General features: G+C 40.4%; 1 protein-coding gene and 1 non-coding gene across 2 annotated transcripts; one reads left to right on the plus strand and one right to left on the minus strand.

Annotated features, from left to right (window-relative positions):
* Positions 1 to 222: 222 nt before the first annotated feature.
* Positions 223 to 295, minus strand: TRNAR-CCG (transfer RNA arginine (anticodon CCG)). The gene has a single exon. It is a non-coding gene; the product is annotated as a tRNA-Arg (tRNA).
* A 5803-nt stretch (positions 296 to 6098) lies between these two features.
* Positions 6099 to 15471, plus strand: KPNA2 (karyopherin subunit alpha 2). Its single transcript, XM_065910373.1, has 11 exons — positions 6099 to 6246; positions 7771 to 7868; positions 8019 to 8156; positions 9755 to 9843; positions 10718 to 10986; positions 11151 to 11245; positions 11340 to 11603; positions 11792 to 12025; positions 12262 to 12444; positions 13554 to 13703; positions 15119 to 15471. Exons 2-11 carry the CDS (start codon positions 7794 to 7796, stop codon positions 15209 to 15211), a joined length of 1590 nt encoding a protein of 529 aa, XP_065766445.1. The 5' UTR covers positions 6099 to 6246; positions 7771 to 7793; the 3' UTR covers positions 15212 to 15471.
* The last annotated feature ends 2201 nt before the right edge of the window (positions 15472 to 17672 follow it).

A 17672-nucleotide genomic window follows, 5' to 3' on the forward strand; every position in this document is an offset into this window, starting at 1 on the left:
TCTTTTAAAGATAAATATAAACTAGGCAAGAGTAAATGCTCCGCTTTTGGGTCATATCTTAGTTTTCTCTTGCAAGGTCTCAATTGCACGACAGCGGAGAATGCATTTCCGATTTGTAGATACAACCCTGGAGATCGCAGGAGAGAAAGCGAAATCACGACATTTCAAAATCTATTTTAGTGCCCATCACCACTTTCCTCTCCGCCAAAACTAATTTCGGTGCGACCCAGATGGGACTCGAACCCACAATCCCCAGCTCCGGAGGCTGATGCCTTATCCATTAGGCCACTGGGTCACCACAGGATCCGGGTTCTCATACCGTCCTCTTACGCGATGCCATCATCGTGCCCCGCCCCCGCTCTCTGTGGCCTCACGTCGGGCTGCGTGCGATTTGGGAACCGCCCCCAGTGGCTGCAGCACGCGCCTGCGCCTTCGGCCTGGCCCAACGCCCTAGCTCCTACGCGCATGCGCATGGGCTACCTCGGCGCCCCCGCCCTGTCCTGGTACTGCTTGGCAGGCACGCGGGCGGCTCTGCGTATCTGTGGGCGGGGCGTGCATTTCGTTGGGTTCTTCTCGGGAAGGTTCTCAGTCTTGACTGCCTACTAGACGCTTTTGGGGGGAACTTTAAACAAAATTCCAATGCCTGGCCTCCCCCACCTCCGTTCTGTTTACCGGGGCAGGCCCAGGCCTCTGCCTTTTGGTGTGTCTGCCGCCTTCCTCTAGCGAGAGGTCCCCGCAGCCTTCCCGTCCCTAACAGTCTCCCCATCTCCTTTCCTGCCTTTATTCTATATACATTAATTGGATAACTTTTTATGTGCTGGGAACTCTTGGGGGTTTCCAGGATGAACAGGCTTTTCTTTACATCTGCGCCGCTCCCCCACTCACCTACATCCATATTTCTCCCCATCTCTTCTTTCCCTCCGGATTAAAGGGAAAATAAACATAACAAGGTCCCTACATACAAAATAATACGAGTTTTGTTTTTATCCTAAAACTAGATCTTGGATAAAGATTTAGAAATTTTCTGGCTCCATGCATAATACCTTTTTGCTTGTTGCACGTAAATATGCTGCTTTTATTTTTTTAAATACACTTCTTTTTCTGTTTTAGACACATAATACCTGTTCACTGTAAAATTGTATAAATAGGGGTAAGCCAAGTAAAGAAAATTGAAACTGACTATAATTCTAGTGTTCAGAGTCAACCACTATTAACATTTTGGTGTGTTTCTTTCAAATTTTATGTGTCTGTGTGTCTTGTCAGTTTTACCACCTGTGGATCCTGAGTCATCCAGGAAATACTTTTCAAAGACACTAGGACATTATCAGTTAATAATAACTAATAACTAATAGCAACGATGGTGCAGACGCGTTGGTAAGTAAAACTGCCACATTACTGAGTCCAGGCAGTCAGACTAAGCTAGTAATAATAATTATGCTTCACCTTTGTGCAGTGGAGGGTCGGGGAGCGGTTGTTGGCCAGCTTCACTTAAGAACATCCTTGACACAATCAGTTCGGTTCAGTTCAGTCGCTCAGTCATGTCTGTCTCTTTGCGACCCCGTGGACTGCGACACGTCAGGCCTCCCTGTTCATCTCCAACTCCCAGAGTTTACTCAAACTATGTCCATTGAGTCGGTGATGCCATCCAACCTTCTCATCCTTTGTTGTCCCCTTCTCCCTTCTTCAATCTTTCCCAGCATTAGGGTCTTTTCCAATGAGTCAGTTCTTCGTATCAGGTGGTCAAAGTATTGGAGTTTCAGCCTCAACATCCGTCCTTCCAATGAATATTCAGGACTGATTTCCTTTAGGGTGGACTGGTTGGATCTCCTTGCAGTCCAAGGGACTCTCAAGAGTCTTCTCCAACACCACAGTTCAAAAACATCAATTCTTCGGCGCTTAGCTTTCTTTATATTCCAACTCTCACACCCATACGTGACTACTGGAAAAACCATAGCTTTGACTAGATGGACCTTTGTTGCCAAAGTAATGTCTCTGCTTTTTAATATGCTGTCTAGGTTGGTCATAACTTTTCCTCCAAGGAGCAAGCGTCTTTTAATTTCATGGCTGCAGTCACCATCTGCAGTGATTTTGAAGCCCAAGAAAATAAAGTCTGTCACTGTTTCCACTGTTTCCCCATCTATCTGCCATGAAGTGGTGAGACCAGATGCCATGATCTTCATTTTCTGAATGTTGAGTTTTAAGCCAACTTTTTCACTCTCCTCTTTCACTTTCATCAAGAGACTCTTTAGTTCTTCCTTGCTTTCTGTCATAAGAGTGATGTCATCTGCATATCTGAGGTTACTGATATTTCTCCCTGCAATCTTGATTCCAGCTTGTGCTTCATCCAGCCCAGCGTTTCTCATGATGTACTCTGCATATAAGTTAAATAAGCAGGCTGACAACATACAGCCTTGACATACTCCTTTCCCTATTTTGTACCAGTCTGTTGTTATATGTCCAGCTCTAACTGTTGCTTCCTGACCTGCATACAGACTTCTTAGGAGACAGGTCAGGTGGTCTGGTATTCCCATCTCTTGAAGAATTTTCCACAGTTTGTGGTGATTCACATAGTCAAAGACTTTGGCATAGTCAATAAAACAGAAGTAGATGTTTTTCTGGAACTCTCTTGCTTTTGTGATGATCCAATGGATGTTGGCAATTTAATCTCTGGTTCCTCTGCCTTTTCTAAATTCAGCTTGAACATCTGGAAGTTCACAGTTCAGGTACTGTTGAAGCCTGACTTCGAGAATTTTGAGGAATACTTTGCCAGTGTGTGAGATGAGTGCAATTGTGTGGTAGTTTGATCATTCTTTGGGATTGGAATGAAAACTGACCTTTTCCTGTCCTGTGGCCACTGCTGAGTTTTCCAAATTTGCTGGCATATTATGTGCAGCACTTTCACAGCATCATCTTTTAGGATTTGAAATAGCTCAACTGGAATTCCATCTCCTCCACTAGCTTTGTCTGTAGTGATGCTTTCTAAGGCCCACTTGACCACATTCCAGGTTGTCTGACTCTAGGTGAGTGGTCACACCATTGTGATTATCTGGGTCATGAAGATCTTTTTTGTATAGTTCTTCTGTGTATTCTTGCCACTTCTTAATATCTTCTGCTTCTGTTAGGTCCATACCATTTCTGTCCTTTATTGTGTCCATCTTTGCATGGAATGTTCCCTTGGTATCTCTAATTTTCTTGAAGAGATCTCTAGTCTTTCCCATTCTATTGTTTTCCTCTATTTCTTTGCACTGATCACTGAGGAAGGCTTTATCTTTCCTTACTATTCTTTGGAACTCTGCATTCAAATGGGTGTATCTTTCCTATTCTTCTTGACCTTTTGCTTCTCTTCTATTCACAGCTATCTGTAAGGCCTCCTCAGACAACCATTTTGCCTTTTTGCATTTCTTTTTCTTGGGGATGGTCTGGATCCCCGCCTCCTGTACAATGTCACAAACTTCTTTCTGTCCTCTGTAGTTCTTCAGGCACTCTGTCAGATCGAATCCCTTAAATCTATTTCTCACTTCCACTGTATAATCGTAAGGGATTTGATTTAGGTCATACCTGAATGATCTAGTGGTTTTCCCTACTTTCTTCAGTTTAAATCTGAATTTGGCAATAAGGAGTTCATGATCTGAACCACAGTCAGCTCCCAGTCTTGTTTTTGCTGACTGTATAGAGCTTTTCCATCTTTGGCTGCAAAGAATGTAATCAGTCTGATTTTGGTGTTGACCATCTGGTGATGTCCATGTGTAGAGTCTTCTCTTGTGTTGTTGGAAGAGGTGACACTATAAGAATTATTAATTTAAATTCCAACCCTTGAATGTCTTTAATATTTTATGAGACAAAATGGGAATTATGCATAAATCACTTCTACCAGATAACCAAAACTCAATGATTGTCTCTTGAGGAAAACATTTTGTGCAGTGTTTGAGTTGCAGGCCAAACTAGTTGCCTTTTCGATGGAACACAGTTCTTACTTGAAAGAATGACTGACAGACTATGATTATTCAGACTTGGGTACACTTGAGTTTGCTTCTCAGGTTCAGCTTTGTTCTCAGGCTCACATCAGCATAGCACACAGTCCACTGGAAGAGAGAGGCTATCTCACAAAAGTCTCAGTAAATATTTTACTGTATTCTGTTACATCTTCATCAGCAAGCCAATTCCTGTGTCTGGGTGATGGAATGGGATTGGTTTAGGCCACACTAGGCCCTCTTCTGAATCTCCATCCAACTACAATAGGAAGATTTGAGAGGGTGGGGCTGTATCCTTTCCCAGGGCAAGGTATCTTTCAAAGGCAACTTTCACTGTTGACAGTTTACTTCTGTTTCAGGTTGTTTTCAGGTGCAAGTACAGAATAGTGATCAGAGAGCATGGATCCTGGAAGGAGAGTGCCTGGGTTTGAGTCCTGTCTATGTCTTTTACTCCTGTGTGAATGTGGACAAGTTACTTAACCACCCACTCTCCTCTTCTGTGAAATGGAACAGATAAAAATGCTACCTCACAGAGTTGTGAAGATTAAATGTATTCATAAAGATAAAAAACTGAGAACACTTCTGGGCACATAGTACCCAATATTTATTTGTAAGCAAAAGAAGACCCAATATAACTAGCTTAAATAACAAAGGAAGTGTACTGGATGATATATTTGCAAAGTCATATAATTGCAGCCTTTTGAGGTAAGGCAGGGTATTGATCAAAGTTTTCACGGTTTCTCTCCAATTGTCTTACGGGATGTCTAGGATTCACATCTCTCAGCTGAGAACAGAGCCTGCTTTCCTACCTCTCATCATTAAACAAAAGGCGTAGACTCCTCAACTGAATGAATTTAGGTCACATGACTGCCCCTGAGCCATTCACAGTATCCAAGAGAATGCCATGTAGTGACTGGTTTAGATGTGAAATCCTACCACCTTGTGCATTTAGGGGGGTAAGATTATGCTGATTGGTTATGTAGGAGTAGAATGAGCCTCTATGACTCCATTACTGCTACACAGTGAGTGAGGCTGGCAAAAAGGCCTGCAGAAGGGACAAAGTTCATTGTTTGAATTCATAGTAAATAAAAGAAAAAGCCAATACAGCTTTTCTTAAAAATACCCTTCTCAGAATACAGAAAAGTTGCAAAAAGAAAGTAGACCATAATCCTGAGGTTCTGATAACTATCACTGATGCTTTTTTTAAATTACAAGAAAATGCAAACATTTTATTTGAAATATATAAAATATAGCATAGATAATTACTATAACAATTGACAATTTGAACACAAACTATAAATAAATAATTGCATATAAGTTCAATTGTCTTGAATTTGATGATTATGGTATGGTAATATAACAGAATGTCCTTATTCTTACAAGTTACAAGCTGAAATATTTAGGGGTAAACGGACATGATTACTCTCAAATGGTTCAAAAAGTAATATGTAAAAGCCATGTATATATAAATACAGGTACATGCGTGTGTGGGTGTGTATACATATATATATCAAAATAGTAAATTAACATTTAACAAATATGGATAAAGATTTGCAATTCTTTTGTACTTGAAATTATTAAAAATAAGACTGGAGAAGCAGGCAGTAATAAATCTTTTGTTAACACAGTTCTGCCTTCTATGCAGTCTTTTATGACACAAGTTAAAAACAGTAACAACTGAAAAAATACATCACTTATCTGCCTTACCCCTCCCCTCCTTCACGGCCAGAGACCCCGGCCAAGTTCCTTCTGAGTCCAATCGGGAAAAATGCATAGCAATATATTTCTTTATTAAGATTTTTAAAGAGAATTATTTTGGGAATCGTTTGTGTTACTTAGTTAAGGCAAACACTCAGGAAAACGACCAGCCACCATACAGCGGTAAACCCATGCAAAGAGCTAACCCTCCGACTAAGATGGACAGGGAACCGGCCCTGCACGCTGCATGCCGGGATCTGGAGTTTTTCTTCTCCGCTGTGCAAGGCTCTCGGGGATCGCGCGGCCGCTCCCTTATCTCGCGATGCTATCCTATCTCCTTCTGGGCCCTCTGACCCCCTCCCCAGCTAACGTGTTTTTCAAATTCACCAATGGGCGTATAGCGTAAGCTCGAACCAGCCAATCGGAATGCGGAGCCACCGGGAAATTTAAATCGCGCCGGCCGGCTGCACGAGCCACACCGTCCTCGCGCTGACCGTGGTGGACGTTTAGAGGCAGCGGATCCCGCAGCTTGTGCGCCGCGCACCGCCTCCGGTGGACGCTTGGGCCTGCTGTGTAGGTACGAACTGAAGTCGCAGCGCAGCTGGAGCGGCAGAGGCGGGCCCTTAGGCCGCTCTCGGATTGCTGGAGGCGGGAGGGGAGTCTCGGAGTAGACGCGCGGCCAGGCCTTGGCCTCTCTGGTCGATAAGGCCTCGGGGGCGTAGTTCGTTGACGAAACGGGTTTTTCACTGCGGATGCGAGTGCTTGGGCCTTAGTGCTCGAGGCCTTGCGAACCGCTGCAACCGCAAGAATTAGAGTCAGGCCCGAGGACGAAAGCCTCGGTAGGGGGCTCGGCGCCTCTGGCTCCTCCTTCCGCAGGTTCCCGCTGCTGCTTCCCCGAAATGGGGGTGGGGAAGGGGGGTAGGGGAGGGGACTAGAGATGGAGGTGGCAGTTGGAGGTGCTGTCTCTTAATTTGTAGGCCTTGGGTTGGCTCTGTCACAATTTCGTAAAAGAACAGAAAGGAATTAAAGATAGCCTCTTTGAAGGAGGACTTAAGGAATTAAAGATAGCCTCTTTGAAGGAGGACTTTTGTGATGTTTTGGGAGATTGCTCTTACGTAGGTGAGTTTGAGTGGAACGCAGCTGATACAGCCTAATTTAATGCATTCACTCAGAATTTCTGGAAATGAAAATGTGCGAGATGCTGAACTGCGACGCAGGTGTTCAGGGTTGGCAGGAAACCTTATTAAAGTTTACACAATGTTAACAACGAATCAGTTTTAAATTTTTCAAACGTGGAGAATGTATCTGTTTTGGCCATTTAAAGACAGTAGAGCCTCCAGAATATCTGAATTTGTGGCCCGTACGACATAGATTTTAACTGTAACCTTATTTCCCGTACGTTGTCTATTAGTTAATTAATTAGTTAACTATTCATGGATCCTATATAGAGTCTAGAGCCGCGCTGTACAGTGTGGTAGTCTCCACACGCGTGTGGCTGGTATAAACTGAGTTAACGCTGTAAGGTACAAAAGTACCTGCAAGATCTCGAAGAATTAGTATGAAAAAAGAATGCAAAATAGTTCAGTAATTTTTTGATGTAATGTGTTGAAATGAGAAAATAGATATTGGAGTAAATATATTATTGAAGTTAATTTCATTTGTTCCTTTTTGCTTTTAACAAGCGTGGCTATTAGGAAGCTTAAATTTATACAGCTTGCATCATGTTTCTGGTGGACAGTACCGCTCCTGGAAGCCTCAGCCCTTCAGAGGGGAGGGGCCAAATATAGTTTGGCTAAAACTCATGTTCCGTAGTGCTGAAAAAGGAATATCCTTCTTTTTTTTTTTTTAATTTTATTTATTTATGATTTGGCTGCAATGGGTCTTAGTTGTGGCACATGGGATCTAGTTCCCTGACCAGGGACTGAACCCTGGCCCCCTTCATTGGGAGCTTGGAGTCTTAGCCACTGGACCACCAGGGAAGTCCCGGAATATCCTTCTCTAGTATGGAAATACCAATTGAACGTGTATTTGATAATTCCCTTAATGCTTATGTTATTGCCAAAGTGATAAAAAGGAAATTTTTCTCTCCCTCATTTTGCAGCTTTCTCTCTTTGTGTCATAATCATGTCCACCAATGAGAATGCTAATTCACCAGCTCCCCGCCTTAACAGATTCAAGAACAAGGGGAAAGACAGTACAGTGAGTACCTTCTGTTGTTTTCCTAGTATTTTTTAAATGGGAAGGTATTTGGAAAGGGCATCAAAACTTTTGAGTGAATTTGAAAAATTGTCCTCACTTGGCAACTAACACTGATGTAATAGGTGAGATGATATGTTATCTTTTCTCAAGGAAATGAGGCGGCGCCGAATAGAAGTTAATGTGGAGCTAAGGAAAGCTAAGAAGGATGACCAGATGCTGAAAAGGAGAAATGTCAGCTCTTTTCCTGATGATGCTACTTCTCCACTGCAGGAAAACCGCAACAACCAGGTGAGGATATTTTAGCTTATGAATTATGGTAAACCCAGAAAATCAATATGAGGCCTTTCAAAGATATTTAAATAACATATCTTAGCTTTGTGGGTTTTAACTATCAAATGTGAAGATCTGTTTTTGTGTGCTCTGGTCAGTAATTCTGATGGGTTATCTTTTCCCCCCGCCATCCTCTGTAATCTTTGGAAGCTGACTCCAAGGTTGTCTTTAGCGCTGATCTGCCCTTCAAGTTTCCCTGCTTTTCCATTTGTCAGCTTTTACTTCGAGTTGGCCATTCAAGTGTTCAGTGAAAGTATGTCCAGAACCAACTTATTTCTGCCTTTTTTCTTCTTTCTCTACCTTTCCTTTGCTCCCTACCTCTCTTTTTTTGTACTTGTCACCAGCTTTTTTCAGGTCTTTTTCCTCAACCGTCTCTTGATTTTCAGTCCGTGCCACATACTGTTTACCTAAAAGTTTTCTTAAAATACTGCTTAAAACATCTTAGAAACTTTGATTTTAAATCCTTTTTTTAAGGTTCTTTGGAAATTAGACCCATCCTAGAGTTCTACTCATAGAGACGTCATGATTTTATCAGAAGTGAGTGATTGAGTGACAAAGTCACTCAGTCGTGTCCAACTGTTTGCGACCCTGTGGACTGTACAGTCCATGGAAACCAGAATACTCAAGTGGGTAGTCATTCTCTTCTCCGGGGATCTTCCCAACCCAGGGATTGAACCCAGGTCTCCCACATTGCAGGTGGATTCTTTACCAGCTGAGCCACCAGGGAAGCCCCATCCTAGATCTTTAAGTTTATCTTTCATCTTTTAAAAATATTAGGCAATTTCCTGCTTTTTTTCCCATGTTATGCTTTCCTTCAGTGCTTTTCATTTTATCAATGTCCTCCCCCCCCCCTCGCCACTGAATTCTACCTGTGTTTTGTTTCTTGAGTTTTATACTCAAATCCCATCTTCTCTTTATAGCACTTCTAGGTCATCCTAACAGGAAAAATGCTCCCTTCCCAGAATTCTTGTAGCACCCCATTCTGTACCACAAATGGAGAGTAAATTCTGTATAATGCTATATACAGAGTTTTACATATATAATTTGTTCTAGAGTTGTCTAGATTTTACATTTTCCTTGTTGTGAGGTTTTAGAATGTGATACTGACTTTTTACGTTAACTGTAGCTACAAATGCTACAGTTAATTCCAATCTGTAGTCACTACCTGTAATGTTTATGTGTGCAACACCAGTGGGGAAGTGCATGGATAACAGCCTTAGCTTTGCAGATTCGCAGCACATTGCCTCTAACTCTGTCCCTTTTCCCCTAAAAGCATATCTGAATAAAAGTGATTGAGACTAATGTAGGAATAACGTTCACAGTACTCTAGTTCATTTTTTTAACCTGTTCACAGCTACTTTTTTTAGTGACTAGATGCATGACACCAAATTTGAGGATTGTTCTATATATTAAATAATGAGTATTTAACAGGCAAATTTAAATGTGGGACCAAACTTTTAGTAACTGATTATAAACAGAAATGTCTTCATGTCGGGATTGCATTGTATTTAATCTTAAAAATGATAATTTGAAAATTAATTCCCCTGTTCTTGTAGGGCACTGTAAATTGGTCTGTTGACGATATTGTCAAAGGCATAAATAGCAACAATTTGGAAAGCCAGCTCCAAGCTACTCAAGCTGCTAGGTAAGTCTTGTCCTCTCTAGCATGAGTAAACTAAAAAATCAGCATTTTTACATTTTTTGATGGGAAAGCGATGGGCAGGTGGTGCGTAGAGTAAAGGTTAAGCCAGGCCTAGGCCTATTTTCATTATAATCTTTCCTAATCTAAAATTTTCTATAGTTGCCTAAAATTACATCTACTCCAGTGATAATTTTTTGATGTACTTAAGAAATGTTTTTTGTCACTGGCATTTCAAGTCCGTGTCAGGGAAAGGAGGAATTATTCAGTAAGTGGGATTAGCACATTCATTTAGAATGGTTCATCCATTTAGGAAATATATTCTATTTATTAGACTTTTCCCACCCACCATACACAAATATTTGTGACATCCATAATGGAAAGGATGAATAATTTCTGTAGCTTCACAGTGTGGGGAATAGCAAATCCAGTTGACAGAAGATCAGGGAAAAGATGTGTGTCCTCACTACTGGTCAGAGTAATGAAGATTAATAGAGTGTGATGCTATTGTATTGTCAAAGTTTTTAAAAAGTGGTAAGATCTAAAATAGATTTCTGCAGAGAGAAGGGTTCTGCATTATTGGTAATATTTCAGTTTTGGGAAAAGTAGTGTAAGACACTACCTATGGTTGCACCATGCAGACAGTCTGCTCAGCCTCTCTTAGTTCCAGGATGTCTCAGCAGTTAGTCTGCACTGTCAAAGGTTACTTAAAGTTTTAAACTCTTGCATTAAGTTGCGTTTTAAATAGTGTTTTCTTATATGAACTTGTTTGGTGTCGAGTTGCATTTTAAATTGTTGTGGGTTTTTTTTTTTTTTTTTTGGTATGAACTTGTTTGGTTAATCACCTTCAACTTTTGTCTCTCTTTTTGCTTACCTATAGGAAACTGCTTTCTAGGGAAAAACAGCCCCCTATTGACAACATAATCCGGGCTGGTTTGATTCCAAAATTTGTGTCCTTCTTGGGAAGAACTGACTGTAGTCCCATTCAGTTCGAATCTGCTTGGGCCCTCACTAACATTGCTTCTGGGACATCAGAACAGACCAAGGCTGTGGTAGACGGAGGTGCCATCCCAGCATTCATTTCTCTGTTGGCATCTCCCCATGCTCACATCAGTGAACAAGCTGTATGGGCTCTAGGAAACATTGCAGGTACTTGGATTTGAAATTCTTTTGACTGGATGTCTCCAATCATACTGAGGTTGGCGGAAGTGTCTTAGTGTATTTGTTGCGTCAAGACACTGGTGTACTGAGTAACTGAAATTAATGGCGCTAGACAGGTAGTCATGGTTAACTTTGCCACCTTCTTTTTTAAGGTGACGGTTCAGTTTTCCGAGACTTGGTTATCAAGTATGGTGCAGTTGATCCACTACTGGCGCTTCTGGCTGTCCCCGATATGTCATCTCTAGCAGTAAGTTACTCACCATAAGTCATGTTTCTCATTGATTCTCATTTTTCTACCCCCTTAAAAAACAGCACTTCATTGCATTTTTCTTTCCCCCCAGTGTGGATACTTACGTAATCTTACCTGGACACTTTCAAATCTTTGTCGCAACAAGAATCCTGCACCCCCCTTGGAGGCTATTGAGCAGATTCTTCCTACTTTAGTTCGTCTCCTGCATCATGATGATCCAGAAGTATTAGCTGATACCTGCTGGGCTATTTCCTACCTTACTGATGGTCCAAATGAACGGATTGAAATGGTTGTGAAAACTGGGGTTGTACCCCAACTTGTGAAGCTTTTAGGAGCTACTGAATTGCCAATTGTGGTAAGTTAATTTTCAAATGAGAATAGAAAGTATAAGGAGCAAGATCAGTTGGTACTAATATTGACATATTGTATATTTTAAGCCATAATGAGCGTCTTACCTGTCAAAATTTTCAGGGTGTAGAGATTTTGAGTAGTGCTGGAATAGATAAAAGATAATTACCAGTGTCAACTTTTTTTTCCTTTCAGACTCCTGCGCTCAGAGCCATAGGAAATATTGTCACTGGGACAGATGAACAAACACAGGTTGTAATAGATGCAGGAGCACTTGCTGTGTTTCCTAGCTTGCTAACAAACTCCAAAACTAATATTCAGAAGGAAGCTACGTGGACAATGTCAAACATCACAGCTGGCCGCCAGGACCAGATACAACAAGTTGTGAATCATGGATTAGTCCCATTCCTTGTTGGCCTTCTCTCAAAGGTACTACAGCCTTGGGACTTAATGGCCAGGCACTTGGTAGAGCTGTACTTCTTAAGATTCTTAGTGTACTAATGTTAGGTTCTGTTTAACAGTCCTTTGCTAAATAATAGTAACCTTTTTACGTTAGCTTGGATAGAACCAATTGGAAGTCTTAATCACTTTCTTCTAAAAGAGTGGTTTTGGAATCTTACTTTTATGACCATTCTGAAATAAACCTGTTTCTTTATGTTAATTAGGCAGACTTTAAGACACAAAAGGAAGCCGCATGGGCTGTGAACAACTATACAAGTGGCGGAACTGTTGAGCAGATTGTGTACCTTGTTCATTGTGGCATAATAGAGCCGTTGATGAACCTCCTAACTGCAAAAGATACCAAAATTGTTCTGGTTATTCTGGATGCCGTTTCAAATATCTTTCGGGTAAGGCTTAACAAGGCGGCATTTGTTTGAATTTGGACTCGATAATTGGTTTACTATTTAGACAACGGAGTAAGGGGCTCCTAAGTTTACTCAGTTCACCACAGAATCAGAAAACCTGTTTATGTGGGCCACACTCTTGAGAAAAGATATGGCAAAGGATTATGAGAGAGATAAAGGAGATGACAAATGCATGATGTGATTTGAATTGAGGCCAGGTACGTAGATGAATGCTGTTCATACACATTTATTTTGTTAAGCATTAATTCCCCCAATTTCATGCTATGGTGAAATTAAATTTGAATGACCTGGTTAATTATATTTTTCTTTTGATTACGTTCCCAGTTGATCGAAGTGTGTTAGCATATGGCACTTTATTGTATGTATAATGGTTGGTAGGTCCCTCTCAACAACTTTAAACTGATTATGGAAATTTTTTACATTTCAAAGTTTAGAATAGTGATCCCTAATGTATGTATCACCTAGCTTAAATAACTTGTCAACATTTGGCCTCTTTCTCCTCAACCTTACCTTTTATTTTATTTTGAAACAAATCAATTATTTCATTTTTAAATATTTATGTCTCTCCTAAAAGATGAGGACTTTAAAAACACAGCTAGTCACGATATCATTTGTATATATACCTAATAGATTCTTGATATCAACAAATAGTCCAGTTAGGGGAATTTCTTTTTACATACCTTAGGTTATTACACTTGGACAATGGTTCTCTTCCTTGATTTCCATACACTTTAGGATTATCTCAGGTGCTTTTATACCAGTAATTTTCTATTCACATCACAGACCAGTGGAGCCTGAATATAGTGTCATTTTTAAAGTTAACCAAGTGATTTTGATACACAGAAAAGGTTGAGAACTATAGTAAGATCTTTGTGTCTGAAAGCTACAGAAGTAGCTGCGAAGAGCAAGTACAGATCTGATTCTTTTGAATTGTTAAAAAATGTAAAGTTGAGTTTTATCTCATAGAGTTGTGAAGGAATTGTTAAGTGTTTATTTCTGTCCGATATATATTGATAGTCAAACAGACATTGTTTTCTTCATTAAAAGAGTTCATTCAAAGTTTAGTCTTCTAAACTTGGAATTTTTTTCAGGCTGCTGAGAAACTAGGTGAAACTGAGAAACTGAGTATAATGATTGAAGAATGTGGAGGTTTGGACAAAATCGAAGCTCTACAAAACCATGAAAATGAGTCTGTGTACAAAGCTTCATTAAACTTGATTGAGAAGTATTTCTCTGTAGAGGTGAGTAAATGGTAATATTAATAGCTGGGACGGTTAAGCCCATAAGCTATTTTTTCCTCATACTTTCTTTATGAGCTTTGATAAGCGTAGTAAAATAGCAGCATAAGTATGCTATTGCATATAACATACATGTTTGTTCCTCTAATGTTTTGCTTGATATTAATACCATCTTTTATCGTGAAATGTTAAAAAGTCACTAGTTTACTTTGGAATGAATAGCCTCACGAATCTTAGAATATCTTGAGAGTAAGTTTGTGTAGGAGTTGGAGAAGTGGGCCATCCGCTGGCTTAATAGGCTGTTTTCCTCTTGCCTACTGAAAAGTGACAGGTTAAGGAAATCTCTTTTTCTGTTATTGTAGCAGCATTTTAAAAAGAAACATTTTTGTCTGTGATGGGTCTTTGTTGCTGTATAAGCAATTTCTCTAGTTGTAGTGAGAGGAAGCTCCTCTCTAGGTGCGATGTGCGGACTTCTCATTGCAGTGGCTTCTTGGTGCAGAGCACAGGCTCCAGGCTGTAAGGGCTTCAGTAGTTGTGGCTCATGGGCTTAGCTGCCCCACAACACGTGGGGTCTTCTCCAACCAGGAATTGAACTCATATCCCTTACGTTAGCAGGCAGATTCTTAATCACTGGACTACCAGGGAAGTCCCATAATTTTTTATTGAAGTGTAGTTGATTTATAATATATTAGTTACTGCTATACAGTGTAGTGATTCGGTTATACACACATATATTCTTTTCCATTGTGGTTTATCATAAGATGTTGAATATAGTTCTCTGCTATACAGTATGACCTTGTTGTTAATCCATTCTATATGTAAAAATACACATTTGCTAACCTCAACCTGCTGTGCCATCTCTTCTCCCAGTCTCCTCCCCCTTGGCACCCACCAGTCTTTTCTTTGTCCATGGCTATGTTTCTGTTTGGTAGATAGGTTCCTTTGTGTTATATTTTAGATTCCACTTACAAGTGATATGTCTCTCTGACTTACTTCACTTAGTATGATGATCTCCAGTTGCCTCCCTGTTACAGTAGCATTTCTTAACCTATTCAGAACCTTCCCCTCTCAGGCAAACTTCAGTAGCCCTCCGTCCACTATTTGAGATACTAAAATATGGTTCAAGATTAAAGGTGAAATAAGCAAATGAAGACCTTAAGAGTGAATACTTACAGGTATTATGCTAAGTGAAATGAGTCAGGCAGAGTAAGACAAATAACATAAGATTTCTCTTATATGTGGGAAGTTTGGGGGGAAAAAAAACAACACGTCAGCTTGGTAGAACAGATTGGTGGTTGCCAGAGGTTAAGGGTGGGAGAAATGAGTAAACTGTTTTTTTGTTTTTGTTTTCAGTTTAAATAAATTAGAAATGTGCCAAATTTATGGGATTATATTGTTTTGTTTTTAAATACTTCCAGGAAGAGGAAGATCAAAATGTTGTGCCGGAAACTACCTCTGAAGGTTATACATTCCAAGTGCAAGATGGCTCTGCTGGAACCTTCAACTTTTAGATATACATCTGAGGCTTAAAGTTGTTTGTTGTGTACTATGTTTGGTATAAGTTTGTCTTACTGTTTCTCTACTAAGAACTCTTTTTAAATGTGGTTTGTTATTGTAGCACTTTTTACAACAAAACTATACTTGAACAGTTCCGAACTGTACATACTGTATGAAGCTTCTCCTCTCAATGGGTTTCTTATTTCTGTGTGGAATTTCATATCTTGCAGTGTCCTGTAAATAAAGATTAAATTCCACCCTTTTCTTTACTTCACCATGCCAGTGTGTTACTTTCTAATTTAGAGCTCTCACAGATTGCAAATGAAAGGGAGTTGAACAGAACCCATGTGACTCTAAACTGGGGTATATAGTTCTGGTGGCAGGCAGCATTTGATATAAGGTTTGTCATGTCATCAAGGATACAGAATTGATAGCTTCCTGTCTGCTTCTGAATTCTGGCTTTGCTCTAAGCTGCTTCCCTGCTTGGTTGGTGAGAATGGCCCCTGGAATGTCACGGGTCATTTTTCACTGTACAAGTTTTTCACCAAAGAACAGATAAAATTTCCCAGAACCCCTCAGCCAGTGTCTTAAGTCATACTGGCCACTGGGATAAAAATCTTAAATTTAATCTTAAATTTCTCCCGGAGTTACAAGTGGAATTCATTCCTCCCAACTTTCAAGGCTGAAAGTGATTTCAAGGCTGCACCTGGGAAAATTCGATTGGTGAAGGGTGGGGTCCACGTATTGAGTCTTGTCCTTTTAATTCCCAGGTGCTCTCATCTGTGCGGTCTGGGTTGTGAAAGCCACTACATTAGAAAAGGAAGGGGTGGGGTGGAGTTTTAACTACAGTATCCCAGAAATCTTAGGAAAACAAAATGCATCATTTAATGTACTACTGTCAGTTTCCACTTTTTGGGTTATTGGAAAAATGAGCAAATGCTTGGTGAAGATAAAAGCTATGATGGTGGGCATGGGGTGGAAGACTCAAATTGAACACAATTTATGAACTTTAAGGGCTACTGTATTCAGTAAGAGAAGATAGTTCTTCAAGTTGGTTGTATAATGCAAGGAATTGCCATTTACCTTCTCAGTGGGTCCTAGCCCTTCCCCCAATTCATCAACATAAACATTAATACATTTTGCCTTCTGTGGATAACAGGGTTTTTTAAAGCTCTTTTCTCAAAGGTGCTCGTCTTGTTGGGGAGCAGAAACGCTTCAGCTGATGTGTAGTTAAAGCACCTCCAACAGCTGAATTCTTAACATGGAACGTGAAACCTGTTAACAGGTGTTCCTCTTAAGTGCAGGGCACCTTGTTTGGAGACCTGGTGTTTTCTCAGCTTTCTCTGCAGTCTCCAGGCAGGAGGACAAAAGTAACCAGACTGGAGCACTGTCCTGCCTCCCTTGCCTAAGTCCTCCTCCACTCCCCTTTTCCCTCCCCTTCCCCCAATGTGAATTCCTTCTTGGTTGCTGCATCCAAAAGTCTTCAGCCTGAGAAAATGCGGAGGTGAACCTGCACATCCTAGGCTTTCACTTTAAGGTAAGTGGAGCTTTATGGCTTTAAAGGGACTAGAGCAACACACTTTGATAGGAGTATAAGGTCTGGATTTGTTAGCATGAAGGCATGACTTGGTGAAGTAATGAACAGGAGACAGCTGCTTTCCAAAAATATATTTTCATATTTTAGATAAAATTCCTAACATACTAGTTTCCTTGAAGTTAAAATCCAGAGAGGCATTTGTTTTTATTGAACTTAACTGGATAAAATCTAACGTCTGAGTTTTTACATTCAGCTTGATTTTAAGAAGTGACAAAACACAGCCCTCAACTTTTCCCTTTTGCATTAAATGATAATCTTTAAATTAGGGGCTTCCTAGGTGGCTCAGTGGTAAAGAATCCGCCTGCCAATGAAGGACTCCCTTCAATCCCTGGGTCAGGAAGATCCCCTGGAGTGGGAAATGGCAGCCAACTCCAGTATTCTTGCCTGGGAAATTGTATGGACAGACGTGTCTGGTGGGCTACAGTCCATGGGGTCGCTGAGTTGGACACAACTGAGTGAGCGTACATGTGTAAATTGCATTAATACATTGCATTTTTAAGTTTCTAGCAGTTTTAAATCTCATCTAAGATTTTGATAAACCATCACTGCCTATGATGACTTCATTTTTGTATTGTCATAAGGAAGATGGGAAAGCAAAATTTCAGTCAACTATCCAAAACTGCTGACACTTATTTTGCTTGTTAAAGAGTCTTTAAAAAGTTAACATGAGGAAAAGATTGAACACTAGTCCTAAGTATTTCCCGAGTGTTTTTTAAAGTAGTTTTTTATTGGAGTATAGTTGCTGTACAATGTTGTGTTCGTTTCTGCTGTACTTCCTGGAGTATTGATTCTTTAAATTGCCATTGTATCTTGGCTTTAAAATCCTATCAAACAACTTATTTTTAGAATAAGGTAGGAGATAATCTATGAGCAAATCT

The sequence above is a fragment of the Muntiacus reevesi genome, chromosome 18 (assembly GCF_963930625.1).
Source record: "Muntiacus reevesi chromosome 18, mMunRee1.1, whole genome shotgun sequence".
In the NCBI taxonomy this organism is placed as follows: Eukaryota; Metazoa; Chordata; class Mammalia; order Artiodactyla; family Cervidae; genus Muntiacus; species Muntiacus reevesi.